This window comes from Papio anubis, chromosome 13, assembly GCF_008728515.1.
Source record: "Papio anubis isolate 15944 chromosome 13, Panubis1.0, whole genome shotgun sequence".
Lineage (NCBI taxonomy): Eukaryota > Metazoa > Chordata > Mammalia > Primates > Cercopithecidae > Papio > Papio anubis.
Genome location: NC_044988.1, coordinates 6,662,433 through 6,683,708, shown reverse-complemented (window position 1 = coordinate 6,683,708; position 21,276 = coordinate 6,662,433). Strand labels below are relative to the sequence as shown.

At 39.7% G+C, this 21,276-nt stretch overlaps 1 protein-coding gene across 1 annotated transcript; it reads right to left on the bottom strand.

The window, feature by feature from the left end:
• Window positions 1–185: 185 nt before the first annotated feature.
• On the bottom strand, window positions 186–12,230 carry LOC116268676 (methylglutaconyl-CoA hydratase, mitochondrial-like). The gene is made up of 6 exons (XM_031654881.1): window positions 12,087–12,230; window positions 7,557–7,686; window positions 7,111–7,298; window positions 3,610–3,660; window positions 2,426–2,473; window positions 186–796 (listed from the first exon to the last, which is right to left on the bottom strand). The coding sequence occupies exons 1-6, from the start codon at window positions 12,228–12,230 to the stop codon at window positions 719–721; spliced, it is 639 nt and encodes a 212-aa protein (XP_031510741.1). The 3' UTR covers window positions 186–718.
• Window positions 12,231–21,276: the final 9,046 nt, after the last annotated feature.

Here is a 21,276-nt window from a genome sequence, read left to right as displayed (position 1 = left end):
GTCCGCTTCGGTTCTTTGGTTTCAGTCTTTGGATTAATTCTTCACCTTCGATACCGTATTACGGGACTGATGATGTAAACAGGTTGCCTGACAGAAGCAGCAATGAAAGGGCTGTTTCTTCTAAAGTCCAGCATGCAATGATTTAGTCAATTCAAAAAGAATGGGGTAAAAGAAAAATTCCCATGTTTTCTTTTCACTGATTTTATTTGTATTAGGTAGTTTTCACTCAGAATATCTATCAGTTCATTTTTCAGGTTTAGATATATGTATATGTATCTGTTCGTATGCATTAATTACTTAGAAACTTTATTTGGTATAACTTCACATTTTTGGTATATAGAAATTTTATTTTCTTAATGCAGCACAGTAGACATACAATCAATATTATTCCCTAGAATGTGCAATATATAAATTATTCACATTAAAAAATTAAGAACAGAAAGCCGCATATGCAGTAAATATTTAAAAATGTATATCTAACTTAGATTCTGTTTCTGACAATATACACTACTAGCTTTACAAATCTGAATGAATATGACATTTACACATTTGAATGAAGTACACGGATGGGTCCATTCCAGATGCTTACTACACTATATGAATAATTTGCTCTTCACTTTGGTCATTGAGATTCCATGTGCTGAGGCATACAGTGGACCCGAAAGACACTTCCAGAAGTACATTTAGTACATTGGCATCTTAAGAATTTCTCTTCCTTTTATTCTCCTTTATAGTGAGGGGGCCTTTTCTCTTTAAAAGCAAGAAGACCTTCAAGTCTGTCTTTCGTTGGAATGGTCTAAAAAAACAAAATATTAAATATGTCAAAAATGTTAAAACAGCTGTAAAAGTTTATCAAGCACTATCTAAGAAAACTACTTAAAACCACATTCTAAAATTTTAAAATCTATCAGTCACTTGAAACAATTCTCCTTATTATGTAACCAAACTCATCCTCCTTACTCCAAGTAGTTCTCTACCTCATTTTGCTCTTCTTTTTCTAGTTTCCTAACAAGGTGGAAGGTTATTATTGATTTAGATCTTTTCTCTAATATATGCATCTAATGCTATTTCTATCTAAGCACTGATTTCAATATATCCCACAAACTTTGAGAAGTTGTATTTTCATTTTAATTTAATTCAAAATATTTCATAATTCCTCAGGACATTTTTGACATACAACATTATTTAGAAAGGTGTTGTTTAATCACCCAATATTTTGGGCTTTTCTAGCAATCTTTTATTGATTTCTAGTTTAATTCCATTGTGGTCTGAAGAATACCTTGTATAATTTCTGGTTTTTACATTTAGTTAAGTTGTAATTTATGGCCAAATGTGCTTTTAAAATTTTTCTTTGGGCTCTGAGTCTATTTCTAAGACGTGCAGTTCACCTTCCTCATGGCATGTACTCATCAATGACAGGTGGTGATGTATACATACAGGCTGTGCACAGAGTCACACTCTAGATACTGCTCCTTTAAACGAGAGCTCATGCAGTTTCCAACTCTCAGGAAAGGTAGAACAAAACTTTTTTGCTATTTCAAATGCCCTAAAACAAAGTTCTATCTTTCAGAGAAAGATGAAAAAGGGAGAACACTTTTTTCCTCTACTGGGAGACCTACTAATTTGTATGCATTCATCCCTCAGTATCTGCAGGGGATTGGTTACAGGACCTCCTGCAGATGCCAAAATCTGCAGATACTCCAGTCCCTTATATATTAATAAAATGGTATATCATATTACCTATGCACATCCTCCTGTATACTTTAAATCATCTCTAGATTATTTATAATACCTAATATAATATAAATGGCATGTACACAGTTGTTACATTGTTTAGGGAATAATGATAAGGAAAAAAGTCAGCATATGTTCAGTACAGATGCAATCATGCTTTTTTTTCCCCTGAATATTTTCAATTTATACTTGGTTCAATCCACAAATGCAAAACTTACAGATGAAAAGTGCCGGTTGTGTAAAAAATAAAACTATAATTTCATTAGTGAACTTTCAGTGGGCAGGAGAGAAGGCTCAGAAGTTCAGGAAAAGCCAAGGAGTCTCATCCCAGGTTGCGTGGGCCGGCACACGCTCGCCACCACTCTCCTCTACCTCTCTACACTGGAGTGGGAGACCAGAGCCATACGCGCAAAAGAAAGCATAAGCCTAGAGAGACAGCTCCTGCACACCCAGGACTGACTCAGTTACTCTAAGAGTTTTCCAGATTATATAGACAAGAGACATTCCTGTGGAACAGAATCAGTCATAGCAGCTGGTAACAAATAGCAAAAACAACTAATTTCAACCCATTTGTATGATTTTGGAATGGGCACAAGGGTAATCTTGCTCAGTGAAATTCATTTGAATTATACAAAAGGTAAATACAATTTGTAAGGGTCATCCTCATTGAATCTGTGATTGTATTACATACCTGAGCATAACAAGCTTCTTCTATGGCTAACCCTGTTACTAAATCGACCTGAGAATAAAAACATAATGCATTTCAGCAGAAATAACTTTGTAAAATACGGTACAGTCAACAGAAATTCAAACTGAATAACCCTACCCCCAAAGCCCCCAATCCTTTGATACAGTTCAGCAGATAGAGTGTGACCAACATGAGACTCAGAACCAGGCTTCCTGGGTTCGTCCGGACTCCGTCACTTGGGAGCTGAGTTACTTGGGGAAGTTATTTAACCTCTCTGTGCTTCAAAGAGGCATGTCTGAACAGGGGCTAATTATAATGCTCACCCAATGCGAGAATTGTGAGGATTAAATGAGTTAATCCAGGTGAGGCCTTTATATCGCAACACACACACACACACACAAACACACACACACACACACTCACGATGCTTAGTACATAGTAAGGGCTATATAAGATATTTCCTATTAGTATTGTTACCATTATGTAAATATTTAAATAAACCAAATACTTTTGCAAATTTATGAAACTGTATTTACTGCTAATAAAGTCCATCTCTTTTTACTGCTATACAGCCAAGGAAGATATGGAGGTTACTCAGTCTGCAAGAAGGAAGCACTTTTCTTCAAAATACCCATAATTTAACCAAAATTTAACAACTGCCATGAAAAGTCCAATAAATGGGTATGTGCACCATCTCCTCCTCCCTGGCCTGGGACCTCCACTCTTTTGGAGTCATCTCCCTGGGGTACCCGCAGGACACACAATGGATTCACCTTGCATTGCGTGTGCCTCCCTGCTTCTGCACACTGAGAAGCAAAGGTAGAGAGAGCTAGGAGTTCTCCTTGGAATGTTTTATGTAATATAATACCGATGCTAAAAATACACAGAATGCCCTGTCCCTCTGGTTTTCTATGAACTACTAGCCAATAAATCTGTCTACTAACTCGACGGCAAAAGTAATGAGCATGTCATAAGCTTCAGGGCACTGATAAAATTACTGAATTCTGTGCTTATGATACTGAATTAGCAATAACCATAAGAATGAAATAAATGACGTAGCTGCAAGGAACTTCAGTAGCTTTCAGTAATAGTAGCATTTAAACAACCATATTTTAGAACTTAAAAAAAAACATGGAAGTCTAAACATGGTTCATTTCCAAAACAAACTCAAGCATTAAGGAACCTACCTCCATCCCTTGATTAATTGCTAATTTTGCCACTCTCATTGCAACAGGTCCCTAAAATTCAAATTAAAGAAACAGACTTTAATTATTATTTATGCAAATTATGTTGTATATCTCAGTAAAATTCAGAATTCCCACCACTGGATCCATGGCACAGCCAGCAATGGCTGTCAGATACTACACGGAAAATTTTCTGAGCCTTGCAAGGCTGTAATTAAAGAGCAACTGCAACAATTGCATCAGCACATTATTTAGATTCCACAATGTTCTGTTATGCTGCAAACTCCAGATCCTTAAAGGTAAGCAGGTAGTGCGTGTCCAGCTGTGAGCTTGCTGTTCTTCAGCAACACTTCCTAGAAGTTAAGTAGAGGAAGGAAAAGGAGGTAAGGTCTTCACCTCAGTACCATACCAGTTAGGGGTTTTGACAGAAGCTTGGGCCGGGGATAAGGCTGTTGCTATTGATTAAGGTAAGGTTCTGATATCATCTCTTTCAGACACTGGCTCTCTATCTTTCCTCCGTTAGCCTTGATAACTGATAGTAATGATGGTGGATTAATCAAGAGTGTCCTCTAAGCAGTGCTCCCACAGCACAAATAAAATTGAAGTCTACATAAGTCTTTCAGGATGTAGGAGAGTCACTGAGGAATGAACTGGATATCTGCTGTGAGAAGGAAAATGTTACCTGTGTCTTGCAGAAGCCAAACTCTTACCAAGCTATCCTACCTCAGATGGAATTTCATTATTTGATCACATTTTAAAGTCCTAAATACTGTTTATGGGTGATGAATGTGAATCCAATGCTATATTTTGAACTGAATGCTCTTTTGAATTAAAACACAAGGTAGTCTCTAAACAACAAGCACAGCAAAGGACTCTTGGATGGTGACATGGATGAATGCATGAAAAAATGTTTTCCTATCAAGGAGTTTCTATTATTAAATTTGACCTATCTAAATTTTCTTCCAAATCATGTTTACAAATCTTTTTCAAAGGCCACAATTTCCAAGGATATACTTGGTAGACAAGTATCTTATTGATAATTCTTCCCATTGTGATTTGCCTGTGTGGTAGACACCAATACCATTTTTTTTCATGATAATCAATCCATTTCATTAAACGGTGTGCTCCTCTAATTTTTCCATTTTCATCGTCAACTGACCAAGAAAAGGTGCTTGTCAAACTCCTAGAGATGCACACAAATCCCCATCCTTCTTGTGGAAATGCAGATGTGGACTCAGTGGGTCTGAGATGAGCCTGACATTCTGCACGTCTAACAAGCTGCCAGGAGATGCCCAGGCTGCTGGTCCACAGACCACACTTTGGGAAGTAAGGTTTAGAAAACCGTGAGAAAAACAGGAAAATTCAAAATGCTATTAGAGACAGTGCTTGATTTAATGTTTCCCCCTTTAAAACATAAAACCAATGCCTTTTCTCCTTTACAAGCCTTTTTTTCTCAGATAAATGGAAGTGATATATAATACAGGTATCACCTAGAAATACTAATTTTACAGAAGCTTTCAGTTACCTGGAGGACTAATCATTTGGCAACAAAGTAACAAACATAAAAATAAAGATGATTCCACTCAAACTTCATTTGGTAACTTGTGCACATAATTTTGCAGTCACGTATTTTCTGAAGTAACTCCACATCTGCTTATACATTTGACCTGGAGGAAAATTAATTTTAACAATCAACATTCTGAAGGAGTGTCCTTCAAATGAAAGGTGACAAAGGCACACGCGCAGGGACTGTGATGACGGCTGGGTGACCACACAGTGGGATGCGGCTCGACACACTGGGAGTGGAAGGAGGGAGCAGAGGGGAGGACGCTGCTCACGTTCTCAGGTGGGGCGGTGTGTGGATGGTGGTGGCATTTGCTGCATGGTGGTCACAGGAGCATCATGGGAGAGAGAGCAAGTCAGGCCCTAAGGGGATAATAAGCTGCCTATAGGGAGCTCTGAAGCAGAGAACTGAACGTCCATGTCAAGAGGCCAGGAGCAGGCTCTGCAGATCATCAGAACTGGAATTCCGCCATAACCTTTCTTAAACATACCCCTTTCTTTCAACTGAGATATGTTTTGGTCATAAAGTTTTAAGCCAAGCTAAGTTATAACACCAATATTCAGTCAAATTATTACTCTCCTGACACTTGTACCTTTAATTTCTCTTTAGGTAGAGATTTCTCTATATCTGGGGAGAATAAATAAGTTTGTAGTGAGAATCTTTTCTTTTTAAGGCAAAAATCTTTTTTTATTTGCTTTCTATCAATCCAACAAATACACATTGAGCATCTACTGAATGTATGGCTCTGCATTACCTTATATGGGGAATAAATTATGTAACGGTCCTTCCCTAAAAGAGCTAACAGCTCCTAAGTTAATTAAGAAGGACCAGAGCGTCAATGCCAGGCAGTGTGGTTTTAAAAAACTGATTCAGCAGGTGCATACCAGCAGAGTGGGGCCTGGTGTGTCAGCAAAGGCTCCTGTGCTGAGTGCCAAGAATACTTTCTGAAACTGGATGCAAGACTCTGAACAAATGTGAACATTCATGCATTTTTTAAAAGATTCAAATGCATGAATTTGGAATCTCATGGCATTCCCAAAAAGATCCACAGCACACAAAAAGGTTATGAATTCTGTTTGAGTCAAGCAACCCTGAGTTAGAGAGAAAAACTATTTTAACTCCAGAAATGGTTAGGGGGTTATAAAACTTCAAATTCCACAGGAATAAAGAAAGATCACTACTGCTTACACCACAAAAGAAGACCCTTTCTCTCAATTTAAAGCCCTTTAATCTTGTGATTTCAGACCAAAGGCGTATTTGAAAAATATATCTGAATGGGTGACAAAAAGCTTAAAAGAGGACTGTCAGTGCACGGCCACTGATACCACTCCGGAGTCAGCCACATGCGTTGTGTTCTAGATTTTGAAAGTGTACTTGTGGGAAAGCACAACAGAGTGAAAACCATGCCTACACCACCATAAGCACACACACACACAAAGACAAACAACTACTGCTTTTCAAGCAGGCTCTTCACTTTTCAAGTGAAGCCACTGCAATGAAAGTCCACTGTGGCACAACAGACTATGGTATCTTACTAGAAAACAGCATATTTCAATGTATTTTGACTTGGGGTGGCCCAGTGTGACAGCCAGCCCTATCACTCTTTCTCTCCATGGCTACGGCTTCCGTTAGAGCGTTCAGCTGGTGAGCACATTAAAACACCTGGCTAGGAAGTTGTGCACACGTGACAAATGTTGTCAAGGGATATTTTATCAAAGTGTGGCTACGAGAAGACCCTTGGAGCATCTTTAAAGCCTCATCGGAATTCCACAGGATCGTAGTGTTTATCTCGTGTAACCGCTCTAGTTTTACACAGCCCATGCACCCCTTTACTTGGAAGCAGGCCAGGGACTTCTTTGGTAGGCAAGGTGACTGCTGTTTTAGTCAAAGTGTTATAAAATTTCCTAAAATGAGAAAAAATAAACTCTAATGAGAAATACCTGAGGTAAAAACTCTCTGGCCAGGTCCAGGGCCTTTCTGTAGGCAGCATCTCCCTCTTGGTTCTGTTCTAGAACGTGGCTGATTAAGCCCACTGCTTTGGCTTCTTGGCCATCGAGGACTCGCGCAGAGAATATGAGCTCCTTGGCCAGGGACATTCCAATGGCGCGCGGCAATCGCTGTGTTCCCCCTGAGGGGTGAAGGAGAGAGAAAAGGCAATGATTTGATACCTGTTAGTTTCAACACTTCAGTGTTTCGTATCTTCATTTATAAAAATAAACCAGGGCCAGAAGTTTATATATTAAAATTAGTAGCTGGAAAACGACTTCCGAACAGAATCTAATTTCTTAATTCCCTTATAAAACTAGTAACACCAAAAAAGGACTTGAGAACCTTACATCCTTATTAAGTGATTTTGGCACTATCACCTGCAACCTCTCTGACATACTCTGAGTCCAATCCACAGTCATCACCACGTCAGTAACCATCAGGTGAACAGCAGTGGATAGGCAGTGCCAGCCAGTAAGTCCACTGACTAGAAAGGCAGAGTTCCACCAAGCTTGGCATTCTTCTTTCAGCTTAAATAAATCTTAACACATTGTGAGACATTCAACTCATTTTTTTTTTTTTTTAAGAATCCTTTATGGTAAATATACTGTAAACAAATTTTAATTTAGAAATAAAACCAGACAATGACTCATGAAAACAGGCTTTGTCCTGCTGGTAGTTTTTTTCTCAGTGCAAGTTCTGGTCATCTCTGTTAGCTCTTCTCTCAGAGATGCTCTCTCACATAAACACACCCTTTTCCAGTTGGTGAGGAAAATCCACTGTGTGTGGAGTCAGAAGCCATGCATTTAGTTTTGACGTTGCCACTTACCACTTTAGGGACTTCAGGAGTTGATTAACTCTTCAACTCCAAGGGAACACAGTGGGTATATTAGTATGATTTAGGGTAAACCTAGGTCAAAACAGTTCTGCAGCAAAAGATGCCTATTTTGCTGAAGATGGCCTAACTCACTAGATCCATGTAAGTATTCACTACAGTATCTTCCAGTGATGAGGATGGGATCTCATTAAACACAAAGCTGGGCAAAAGCAGGTAACACAGGTCTAGCCTCAATGTCTACCAAGAAGAATATGAAAACAGCTTCAACATCAGTGTTCACCTAAATCTCACCTATCAACGGCTGTGCCAGGAAGCAGAGGAGCAGCAGACTGCCCCCTTACAGAGCAGGAAAAGCAAACTGATGCCCGCCATCTACACAAGCTCACTCACTGGACTTCACTTGGCTTACAAAATTCAAAACTTTTCTTTCTGCATTAGTTAGCAACATTTAAAACTAGACGAGCGATTTTATCTAAAAAACCAACTTCCACCTGTATCAACTGCAGCTGTGCCTTTTAGACACAACATTTTTTCATGTGCCAGTGTCCACCACCCTCCATTACTGCAATGCTCCAGAAAGCGTTACTCCAGTACTTTTCCTTTAAAGGAAAGCAAAATCATTTCTTGTTCACATCTCTATGAAAAGTGGAAAAAAATTAAAGACCACAAGAAGGCACACGTTTAATAAAGTATGCCTCAGTTGGAAGAACAGAGCTTAAGATGCCATTATTAAGCAAACCATATTAAGAACCATAACTAATATTTAGAAAACAGGTAACATTTAGAAAAAGAAACCCTGAATGAATTGCAAAAGGACTCATATTTTCAATACAGATTGTTTTCAAACAAATACAATATGCCACTGCAAAATGCAGTTATTACATGTTTAAGCTACCCCAGTAGTTAGAGATGGTGAGTTTATACAGGTGCTTACTCGATACAGAAGAAAATATGTGTCTGAAGACAATGAAGCATTGACAAATTTAAATTTAACTTTCGACAATGATGTTGCTCAGTGTAGTAAAGATAGGTCTGAGAACTTATGGTATAAGCTGCAGGGAAAAGACAAGCTATTTATGGTGCTTCCAATGGCAGCTGATTAGAACACAGATATAAATATAACTCAGATAACTATATTTACTCATGGAGCTGACGAGAATTTTGATGAGACTGAAGAACTTAACGAATATATATTATTCATGATAAGCGTATTAGGAAATGGTTCTTTTTCTTGTTCTATGAAAAGTTTAATGTAGACTGGTCAAAATTAACAAATGTGACCCACATTGTTAATGTCACACTTTTTATTCAACATAAACATTTTCCAAGTCCCTGAAGCTCACACTCGTTCATCATATTGTTCCATTTATAGTATGATTCTGAGGTATGAGGATTTTTGCAGAAACTTAACAGAGTAACGGTCATGTAGGTGGTAACTAACACTATGAAAAAGACCCAGTCCCTTAAGCTGAGGTGCAGACAGCTGGATGCTTTGTTTCCTAAGCTGGATGCACAACACAACAGATGGCTGGCGGGGCCTGCCATGGAGGCTAGAGGTATGGTGCAGAAGAGAGCTACCTTTCTGACTCACTGAAACCGATGCATCACAGGAACCAGGCGAAAACCCTCAGCGTGGCTCACCCTCTAACACTGCATCCAGGACTTGACCTTTTCGGATGACATCACAAGCCATCTACTTTATTGCCTCATATAAATGGAATCATTCAGTATTTGTCTTTTTGTGATTCAGCTGTTCACTTAGCATAATGTCCTCAAGATTCACCTCTGTGGCAGCATGTGTCAGAAATCCATTCCTTTTTAAGGCTGAATAACATTCCTTTGTACATATATACCACACTTTGCTTACCCATTCATCCCTGGAAGGATACCTGGGTTGCTTTACCTTTTGGCTATTGTGAATAATGCTGCTATGAACATGGATATACAAATACCTCTTCAAGATCCTGCTTTCAATTCTGCTTTCAATATACACAGACTGGGACTGCTGGATCATACAGTAATTCTAGTTTAATTTTTTGAGAAATCACCATAATGTTTTCCATGGTCACCAAACCATTTTACATTCCTACCAACAGAGAACAAGAATTCCAATTTCTCTACACCCTCACCAACACTTACTTTTTTTTTTTATAGTAGCCATCCTAATGGGTGCGCAGTAGCATTTTGAAACCCACCCAATAGTCCCATAGACAGTTCTTTTTGGATAAACAAAGAAATTGACCCTTCTGCTGTTAAAGCTTGAAACTTGCATCTGTTTTGAGTTTCTTCCCCAGAGAAGGACCTTCAGGCCTTTCAAAGAAAAGTATCAAAGAACCAAAACTCAGCAGATCACCACACCAGATGACTCCCTGCCCCTCCCTAGTTCTTGTTTTCTTACACATTGTTACATTTCTTCCCTGCTATAAAAACCCCTAGTTTTAGTGGGTTAGGGAGATGAATTTGAGGCTGAGCTTCCATCTCAGCAGCAGCAGCCAATTAAAGCCTTCTTCCTTGGCAGTACTTGTGGTGACAGTGATGGGGTTTCTGTGCGGTGAGCAGGAGATCTAAACCAAACCCCTGGTGCTTTGGTAACAATTTCACTGTGAGTAGTGATGCTTTTCCCTAATGACTAGTGACAAACAGCAAGTTTTCATGTGCTTATTGGCCATCCATATATCGTCTTTGCAGAAATGTCTATTTAAAGTTCTTTGCCTATTTTTAATTTGCGTCTTGAGTTGTTTCATTTGCTCAGTTATAGGAGTTCTTTATACATTCTGGATATTAATCCTTTATCAGATACAGACTTGCAAATATTTTCTCCCATCCCATGGGTTGCCTTTTCACTCTGTTGATAGTGTCTGATGCATAAAAGTCGTTTAATTTTGGTCCAATTTACCTCTTTTTTTCTCTTGTTGCCTGTGTTACCAGTGTCATATCCAAGAAATGACTGCCAGATCCAATGTTATAAAGCTTTTTCTTTATGCTTTCTTTAAGAGTTGTATACTTTTAGTTCTTATGCCACAGTCTTTGATCAGTTTTGTGTTAATTTTTGCATAGGGTATAAAGTATTCCCGACACCACTTCTTGAAAGGGACGTTCTCAAATGATTACACAAATACATGGTTTCATTCACTCATTCCCACTGAAATTTTAACTTGTAGAACATGTTTGGCAAGAAATTATCTCGGTTTGCAGAAATCTAAGACTGATGGCCTGAATTATATATATTTTTACATGTGCGGAACTGAAAGTAAACTGTCCCCTCCACCCCTCAGGCATACAAAATTCATGATTTCAAATTTTATAAAAATGATATAATCTGTTCAGTTTGCCTTTCTCAATTACTAAAAATACCATGAGCAAAGAACTTTACAAATGGAAGTTACAATGCCATATTGGACAACTAAACATGATTGATATGGAATCTAAGATTTTTACAAATATCTCAGGAATAGTTACCCCAAATGGCAAAACTTTTTATGCCCACATTCTTTTCCAGCTTGAAAGTACTTAAATTTACTAACAGGCATCTTCTATAATTAAACTAAATGAAACTCAGTACTCTTGCTGGTTAAGGAAGTCAAGTAGGGCAGAAAAACATCCCAATCCAAAAGACGAGATGTACCACTGAAATCTTGGTACAATTATAGCTCACTGTAGCATCCACCTCCTAGGCTCAAATGATCCTCCTGCCTCAGCCTCCCTAGTTAGCACGCCATGCCTGGCATCAGACTGCAAGCTCCAAATGTAAAGAAGAGAACTAGAAAAAAAATTACTTCAATTCACCTTTTCTTAATTCTGAATATCAAACTCCAATATTAACTCAGAGTTAGGTAAAAGTGAAGACAGTGTATCCTATTTCTGTCAGTTGATTGTTTATACCAGGCTTGCTTCATTAGATTAGATCATATAATCTGCTAGTTCCCTTAGGCATCTGAATTCAGGATTCCTAAACAGTCTTGGTAACTGATGAAATTAAGCAGTGGAATTAAAAAATAGGATTGTCCTTCGTGAAATTATAATTGTTTCAGTCTGACAAGCAGCCCTAATGCATTCAAGGTGACAGAGGTCTATAAAACTATTCAAACTCACACTGTCCATCCCAACAGCTTCCAACACAGAGCCCTGACTCCTGGTCAGGATCTGCTCTGAGGCTCCCTGGGCTAGAGCCATATACTCAGGGATTACGACATCAGCAAGTAACACATTCCCAGGACACTCCTGCAGGTACTCCATGGTACTACTGGGTATGAGGAGAAATATGAAGCTACCAGGATAGCTCACAAGGCTTCCACTAAAAACAAAGATCTCACAGCGACCACAGTTAATAATAGTATGTAGTGTATGACTTTGAATGTTCTCACCACACAAAAAAAGGTAAGTTGGTGAAGTAGTGGATATGTTACATAGCTTGACTGACTCTTTCTACAATGTTTATGTAGATCAATATACCATGGCCAGGCATGGTGGTGGCTCACACCTGTAATCACAGCACTTTAGGAGGCTGGGGCAGGGGGATAGCTTGAGCCCAGGAGTTTGAGACCAGCCAGGCCAACATAGCAAGACTCCGTCTCTACCACACACAGAGATTCAAAATCAGCCAGGCATCGCATGCTAACTACGGAGGCTGATGCAGGAGGATCATTTGAGCCTAGGAAGAGACGCTACAGTGAGCTATGATTGTGTACTGCAGTCCAGCCTGGGTGACAGAGCGAGATCTGTCTCCAAAAATATAAAAACAAAAACAAAATTATCACATTGTACCCATAAATATACAATTATTTGTCAGTTAAAAATAAATTTTAAAAAACAAGTGCCTCAAACCTTCCGAGGGGTAGTAAATTTATAGCACTTTTCCTTCCACAGAAAAGCAAGTATAATACTTCTGTCATTTCAACACTCCACCAGCCAAAGGTACTATGTGAAGTTACGTGTACCTACATGACAATATGTCCAGATCAGCAAGCAGAAACTGAGTTCCAAAGTCGCATTACTATGCTATAAAGAAAGAAATTGCCTTGGCCACTGCCCTTCCCTTTCTAATGTGTGAATGCTTAGAAAACACAAGGGGATTTCTGAGGCTTTTGCCTTGGCTGTGTCTGTCAACTTGGAGGTTCTGATTCAGTGGGTATGAGGCAAACCAAAGGTTCTGCATTTCTAATAGGCTCCAACATTCCTCTGAAAAGTTAGCAGAATCTACTAACCCACTGCTCTAAAACAGGAGGTGGAGACATAATTCTCTTAAATTACAGCAACAGAATTTACATAACCAAATAAGTAATTGCAATCATCACCTCACATGCTGTCTACTTGTTTAGGACCATTTTGGAATTCCTCCTTTAAAACTAATTTCACAGATGACAACCCATTTGTTGTCATCTCACTGTCAATGTTCACTCATTGAAGCATCACTACGGAGGGACCCTGTTTTGGTACATGGATACATCCATGAACAAAACAAAGCCCCTGGCCCCCGGCGTTCAGCACTGTCATGGGAAGCCCTGCAATAAAGAAAGAAATACACACAGAGTAAGAAAGCAGGGGGAGACGGAGTGGGGATGGGTACAGTTAAGACAGGATGGCCAGGGAAGGGCTCTAAGCAGGTGACACTGCAACTGAGCAGGAGGAAGCAAAGATTCCCACACAGGTCTGGGGAATGCATCTCCAGGAGGAACATGTAGGGCACAGGTCTTGTGGGAATTGCATCTGATTCACTTGTGGAGCACAAGGAGGTCCCGTGTGGCTGAAATGCACAGCACGGGCAGATCTTGTGGGTCCCATGGGCCCAAAAGGACCTGGGGTTTACTCTGAGGGGGACAAGAAGCCACTGGGCATCTGAGAGCGTCTTCTGAGAAACAGTGGTATAGGACTGTCATTCTTCAATGAAGATTTGAGCTTGTCCACCTAAATAAAAAACAGAAAGAGGGCCTCTGAAAGAAATCTGGGAATAAAGCATTGCAATGGGAATGCACATGCCATAAACGATGTGTATATTCAGGGAGATAAAGGAAGACAAAGGTTTTTCGAGGAAAAAATGAAGAAGATTATATAACCGTTTCAAAATAATTATCCTTGGCTACAAGGATCAATAACAAGTGATGCCAGCCTGAGGTTGGACAGGCAGCTTCACTCTCTATCCATCTACTGATTTCAGGAGGCTTACAATAAATTTCCTTTCCATTTGGGTAGCCAGAGTCAATTTCTACTGCTTACTCTCCAAAAAGATGAATGATACAATAATAAACTACTAGTTTTCTCTTTAAAAAGTCAGATGAAACTGAATGGGAGTTTATCTGTTTTACTTTTTGCAAGTAAAGCTTATTTAAGTTCAATAAATAATTTATTGATTGAGTAACCTAACAAGTGTCAGGCACTGTCCTAGGTGCTGAACTCACAGTGCTGAGTAAGATAGACCATCCTTTACCATTCTGCAGGAGGGGAGCAAAGACAAATGGCAAGAAGCAATGGTCCAGAGAGAAGAGACTGTGAGGAGTGTTACACAGAGAATTTCAGGCAGGGAAAAGAGTTCTCAGACAGCGCACTAGATGACTAATTTAGACGGGGTGGTTGGAGAAGGCCTGCTTGATAAAGGTGAGGCCAATGTCTGAATGATAACCAGACATCCAAATGAAGATCAGGAAGAACACCCAGTGATGAGCTCAGCTGGTACAAAGACGCAAAGGTGAGGCAGAGTATGGCCCATTGAAGAGGAAGGAGACCACTGTGGCTCAGAGGAAAGGATGTGAGGAGTGGCAGGACAGGAGCTTGGGTAGGCGGAGTAGAAGTTTACATTGTACCCTAGGCAAAGTGACACAAAGGCACTGGAGAGTTTTGACCAGCAAGTGACATAATTTGATCTGCACTTTAAAAAGATCATGTGTAAGATTGGGGGAGAAGAGATGATAGACACAAAATTAGAGAAGGGTGCCCAGAAGGCAGCTACTGCTGTCACCCAAGTATAACAGGATGGCAGCTTGGACTGAGATAGGGCAATGTAGGGAGAGAGATGTGGAGGACTTGGAATAAGCTTTGTCTGAAATGCTAGTTAAATGGATGCTGGGAGAAAGGAAAGTCAATCTAATGGCTAGATTTTTAGCCTGAGTGTGTGATTGTCCCATATTATGAACACTGACAAGAATGGAGGTGCGGGGGAAGTTGTGCTCTGGCCACGGTAAGTATAAAGTCTCTTTTACACATAAGAGTGGAGCAGTCATGTGTAAGACTAGACACAGAGAATAAGGTTTACCAATGATTAGCATCATACAGGTGGCATTCAAAGCCAGGGTCCTGAATAAGATCACTTAGGGGCAGTGTTTAGACAAATGTCAGCAAACCTGGACAGGTGCTCACTGAGGCTAATCAGCTGCCCAGCTGCAGCCAACCATGTTTTATAAACCACCTGTTCTACCACTGTTCACCCTACCTTTCCTTCAATAAAGTTATGTCTGCAGGGGTCTTCTAGGCAAGATACTCTTCACTGAAATAAAGACATGCAGGAAGACACAGGTCTTCTTCCAGGATGCTGCCACTTCTACATGTGACACTTGGAGCTATGGCAGCCATCTTGTGACCATGATGGAAGGAGGCAAGGGCAAATTCTCCAAACTGAGGAAGGCACAGCAGAAAGACAGCACGAGGCTGCTGACCTTATCAATCCTGAAGACGCCTTACTTTGTGACAGCTTGTGATGCTACAGGGTATTTTCTTATCGTTTAAGCCAGCTGAAATAGGGTTTCCTGTAATCTGTACCAAGAACATCCGGAAGTACAGGTGGATAGAGGAAAGAGATTTGAACGTGCATTTCAGAAAGTGGAACAGCAAACACACCAGGGAAGTATGGCAGTGTTGCTGGGCAAAATTAACTACACATTTGAGACGCGTGATCAGGAGATGAGTTAGCATGATTATCTTTTCCATCCCCAGCAATTTCTAGCTACTTGGTGATAGGGGTTGGGGGGATGGGAGTGGGGCCTGGAACTTGGCCAGGTAAGTACAAGAAGAGAGGAGAGAGCTAAGTAATAGCAATTGTTGACATTACTGAGCAGATACTACATAATAACACTATGTAAATCCTCCCAAGTACTCCAAGAGTATTCACTCATTTAATCCTTACAATTCCCCTATGAGGTTAGTGGAAAGGTAGCTAAGGTCATTTGTAAGAAAGTGATTATCACAAAGAACCATGAAATCTAGGCCGTGTGAGGAAAGAAGAGAGGAAAAGAGGGAAATGACTGAGAGTGAAAGTGTCCCCAGACCTGAGGACTTAGTGAGGTCTCAGCAGAACTGGAAGGTGAGGATGCTGCAGAGTGAGAGGCAGGTAAATCGGGATTCAGAACAGAGCAGGTGTGCGTAACTGGAGGTCGTGGGGCGACTGGGCTGAATGGGAAGGAGGAAGAGATCCCTGCAGGTGCAGTCACAGACTGCTAAAATTCAGTTCACGGACAGTATGAGACAAGGTACAGATAATGCTCCTCACGGTTTCTGGAATAAATTTTCTGTGTTTTAAAAGCCACTGAAAAGCAAATATTTGAATGCTGAGAACCCATCATTTTTAAATGGGAAAAACAGTAATTTATTCTTAGCCCACCCAAAAGCTCCAACCAATTTCCCCACAAATCAATAAAATGGCAGGGGGGGAAAAAAAAAAAGAAAACGTAAACTGCTATGTAACAGTCTACTACAATTTCTACATAATATTTAGCATTTTAAACACCAATTACCTCCTTATTGAAGTCTTAATGAATTATTTAGGGGATACGTGTATGTGCAGAAAATGAATCTATCAGCTATGGATTATGTTTCCTCCTATGTGGCATTAAACAGATAATGTGATGAAAATAAACAATAAGCTACGTTATAGGTAAATGATGAATGCCAATAATGCTTAGCAAAATTAACAAAGAATTTCAAAACTGTGTACTTATCAAATGAAAAGTCTGGTGGTACAGCAGGGAGAGAGAGAGGCGAGAGTCACTGCTGCTCCCTGGTGATGCGGTAAAGTTGTGTGCCAGGGCAGGAGTAACTGTTCACACTCAAATCAGTTTCTTTCGTTGGTACTCAAGATCCTGGGAGCGGATGGCTCTGACTCGCTGTCTGAAGCCACAGACAAAACAAGAGGATGAAAACACTCAAAATGGGTATTTTTGTTTCTTTTGCTTGTGATCTGTAAATAATATAAAAATGAGTTTCTAGTTTATAAGTGGTTGATTCTTTTCATTTATTCACTAGTTTTCAAAATTACAAGGTGGTTCCCTAGTATCCTCTAATGCTAAACAGTAAGTTTTTAATCTTTGGAAATCATAATTAACTTATAGATTTTAACCTATTTGATGTATGACAACCCACTGCAGTTAAGATCTTTATTGATGCTCAAACTACCCCATCTTTGACCAGTGAGGACTTACTAGATTGGCTCTGAAGTCCTTTTGACATGACCAAAATAGTCATTGATAACTTTCTGTTATCTGGTATCACAAAATGTTCCAAGCTCATCTTATACCTTTCCTCCTCAGACCTTGATTCCTTTTGATGGAGCTACATTTTTAAATGTAATGCTTTTGCTCATATCATGATCGAGTTTATTTACAATAGCAAAGATTTCATATGGTATGCTCTGAATTCTTTTAAAGATTTTGTTTTGAGGTTCAAAGCTTCTCTTTTCTAACAAATGACAAGCACTGAGGATGACCATTACCGAGTGAGTATGGGGAATGAGTTTTTTGCTAGTCAGTACTTCACTACATGATGCTACTGGATCACCAACCTTTTCAGTGTCCACTTTATACTAATTTTATTGCTTTAACCACTTTCTTGAAAGCTTGGAAGTCAGCAACAAAATTTTGGGATCAGTTTTTTCAGGTTTGCATAAAGCTCACAAATGACCACTGTTAGAAACCAGGTTCCCTCAATGTTTCTCATTTGCTGTCCTCAGGCTGCATCTTCTGTCCTTCAGATTATCTCATGGTCCCAAAAGGCTGCTGAAGCCTTGCAGTCAGGTCTGCAAACCAAATAGCAGGAAGGGAAAAGGGGGAATGGGAAGGAGGTGCTCCATTTTCAAAGCCATTGACTAAGTACCGAACAACAGTATCTGTTTGCATCTCACTGGCTAGAACTTGGCCATGTGTAGCTGGAGGAGGCTGGGAAACGTAGTTTCCTTGCTGAGTGTTTTGCCACTAAGGGAGAATGAAAACGGGTAGGCAATTAGCAGGCACTACCACAAGTGGCGAAACTGTTTTCATCATGTAACAAAATGTCTTCATGTTTAGGTATCACTTGGATAGAATAAAGATATACCTGAAATGTAAGATTACTGTTTATAAATTTTCCATCATTTCATCTTTTTGAGAAGACGTCAAGAATTTTTCTCCCTAGGTAATAATCTCCTGAGATTATACTACTTAAAACACAACTTACTTTGAAGTAGCAACCTGTATTAGCAGAGGCTTAAAGCACTGCAAGCTTTTGCCAGACAAGGCAAGAAGTAAAATGTTTAAAATATCTGGTTATCTCCTGTATTCCCTGCTGCCTCTTGGGAGCAATGAGAACCTTCAATGCCATGGGGAGATGTTGGCGGCAATCTGAGACTACCGTCCCCTTTCCTCCAAGCCCAAAAGACTTAAACTCAAAGTACAGCATAATGTAAAATATAGATGTTACTTCCCCTTTTATATTCACATGTGCTAAAATAATCTAAAGCAAGCTTTATTTGACATTTCACAATCAATTGCAATGTAATGTGTAAAGAACTGACCATACCTTATGACTTTGTATTATGAAGTATGTTTTAGTAACATTTAATGGTGGAAAATCCAAGCTTTTTGTTCTGTTTTGTTCTAGATTTCATCTTTTCCTTTCTCAAAATGGCACAAAGAAAGAAGTCATACCAATAAAGGGGGATGCTCATAACAAATCTTCCAAGTTCAAAGTCATGTGGATACCGAATTAAGGGCATTTACAGATATGATCAGAAGTGATCTCTGACTGCCGGAAGTAAATGCCACTTTTGAATTACTTATAAATCTTCTCTCATAAATAGAAAGTCCCACTTCAGGTTGTTTTTTCCTTGAACCATGAGAGGAAACACTGCAGTACAATGCTAGCTTTGGATGATAAAGCCCGCTGCAAACTGATTCCTGTGGAACTCTGTGTCAGACAGCTTAGGCAAGAGCTTTCTTCATACATCAGCGCTTGATGCTTACAAAATTGACTTCCTCTCACTTTACAATGAAAGCATCAGGGTCAAAGAGGAGTGAGCTATGTGAACAAACCTGGCATGTTTACTAGTCTTAGATTGTGTCACAATCATACAAAAACCATAAAAATATTTATCCTGCCATTTGTGACCAATGTTTAAAGTGTTGTAATGCTTCCTAATCCTTGAGGCCTGTTGTAGAGCAATGAAAACACACACACACACACGCACACACAAGGCAGAGGGATGTGTAAGGAGAAAAACCTAGCTGGCTCAACCCCAGCAGAACCTGCCTGAACTATGTCAGTTTGAGCTCTTTGTGGATTATGGTAGAGAAGTCTTCAGCAATCAGGACTGGGATGGGGAAGGAAGGCTGGACATCAAAAATGTTTCTCCAGAGCAAATTAAGCAACCTGGCCACAATTAAACACTTTTGTGATACAGCTTTCGTTAATATTTATTATAGAAAGCTTTTTCAACTATTAGGCCACACGCTGTTAGAGAAACAGACACACCAAAGTCTTAATCATTAAAAACAAAATTACGCTTATTTTTCAATGTTTACATGCACCTTTAAAGACAAATATTTGCTGATACATTGTGATATCTTTTTAAAAAATGTTTTGAAGGATGTATTGTTACCTACCAGACGAACACAAAATCTTGCTTTCAAAGACTGCCATGGTATGCATCTGTCATTCTTAGCCAGTTCCCGCCAATAGCACTGTGCACCCCTCTGCCCTTGAGTGCTGTCTTGAGGCTATGAACTCAGGGGCTTGCCGAGGGGTCTCTGGAGGCTTCTCCTGCCCAACCCTCTCTCACACCCATATGACCAAGACGTGAGCACATGACTTAAGCCAGACCAATCAACTCTCCTTCAGCGTGGATCTTGAACAGAGCAATGGAAGGAATGGCTGGGCTAGTACATGGGAATGAAGGCCTCCAGGTAAGGTTATCTGGAGGTGTACTTCCAGGGGAAGTTTCCGTGATGGTGGAAAGGGTTTGTGTTTGCACACTATGTAACACAGAAGTCACTGGCCACATGTGGCTACTGAACACTTGAAATGTGACTAGTACGGCTCCAGTTTTAATTTTTAGTTCATTCTGATCAATTTAAATTTAAATCATCCATGTGGTTAGTGGCTACAATACTAGATGGCACAGGTCTAGAGTCTCCTGCCACTGAGAGAGTCTCCCTTTTGGTGGCAACATTGGTTTCTGTTCAAAACCAAAGAAACCTGACATGACCTACAGTTCATTTCAACACGCCCAATGTCTTAGTCAATGACGCAGCTGAGGTGAGAAGGTCTACACAACATCCCTACAGTTCATGGCCAGGGTAGGAGGATGCTGCACAGCACAAAGTGGGAACACAGCCAGCTGATGCCTAGTGATAAGTGTGTTCTGTGGTCTAGACAACCTGGGTCACACAAAAGTGACCCAAGAAGGAAGACATTCAGAATCTAAATGATAATCTTATAAGATAGCTGCTCATCATACACAAGAGAAGTGGTATCGGCCAGCCTGATCTACACTGAGATCTTCCCAACAGCCTTCTGAACATAACACCTATCCCAGGTACATGGAAACTGTCCAGAGAAACAAAACTAATCGAAAGGGGGGATCCAATGGACTCTTCTGTAGCAGCATACATGTATCAGATCAATTACTAGGGCTGCAGTAAGAAATCTACCTACCTACAGTGAAAATATCGTGCCATGACATGCCTAGACAACTATGTCTTACATGTACTGCACTTTTTCATTCTAATCCCTAGTTATTTAAATAGACAATATGTTATATATTATATATAAGTATATGTAATTGATTTAAAGTCATATTAGTATCTACAAATGTATTACAAGGATTATGACTAGGCTGGATATTTTTTCCTTTTTGAGATTTTGTGTTAGGTTTTCCTTTATCAGGTTTTGTGGTAGGTATGTAATATGTATCATGTATGTATAATACATATATACATGTGTCAAATGAACTTAAATACATAACCCAGCCCTAAAGAAAATTCTTGACTACATTATTTTAATGCAGCAACATTTGCCAGAGATATGTTTCATGTTTACCTTACCAGAC

Excerpts from the sequence above, each read along its gene's own strand:
- LOC116268676 (XM_031654881.1), bottom strand. The coding sequence starts at position 12,230 with ATGGAGTACCTGCAGGAGTGTCCTGGGAATGTGTTACTTGCTGATGTC. Across the intron at positions 7,299-7,556 it reads GACTGTGGATTGGACTCAGA|GGGGAACACAGCGATTGCCG; the intron begins GTATGTCAGAGA and ends TTCACCCCTCAG. Across the intron at positions 797-2,425 it reads AAGAAGCTTGTTATGCTCAG|ACCATTCCAACGAAAGACAG; the intron begins GTATGTAATACA and ends TTGTTTTTTTAG.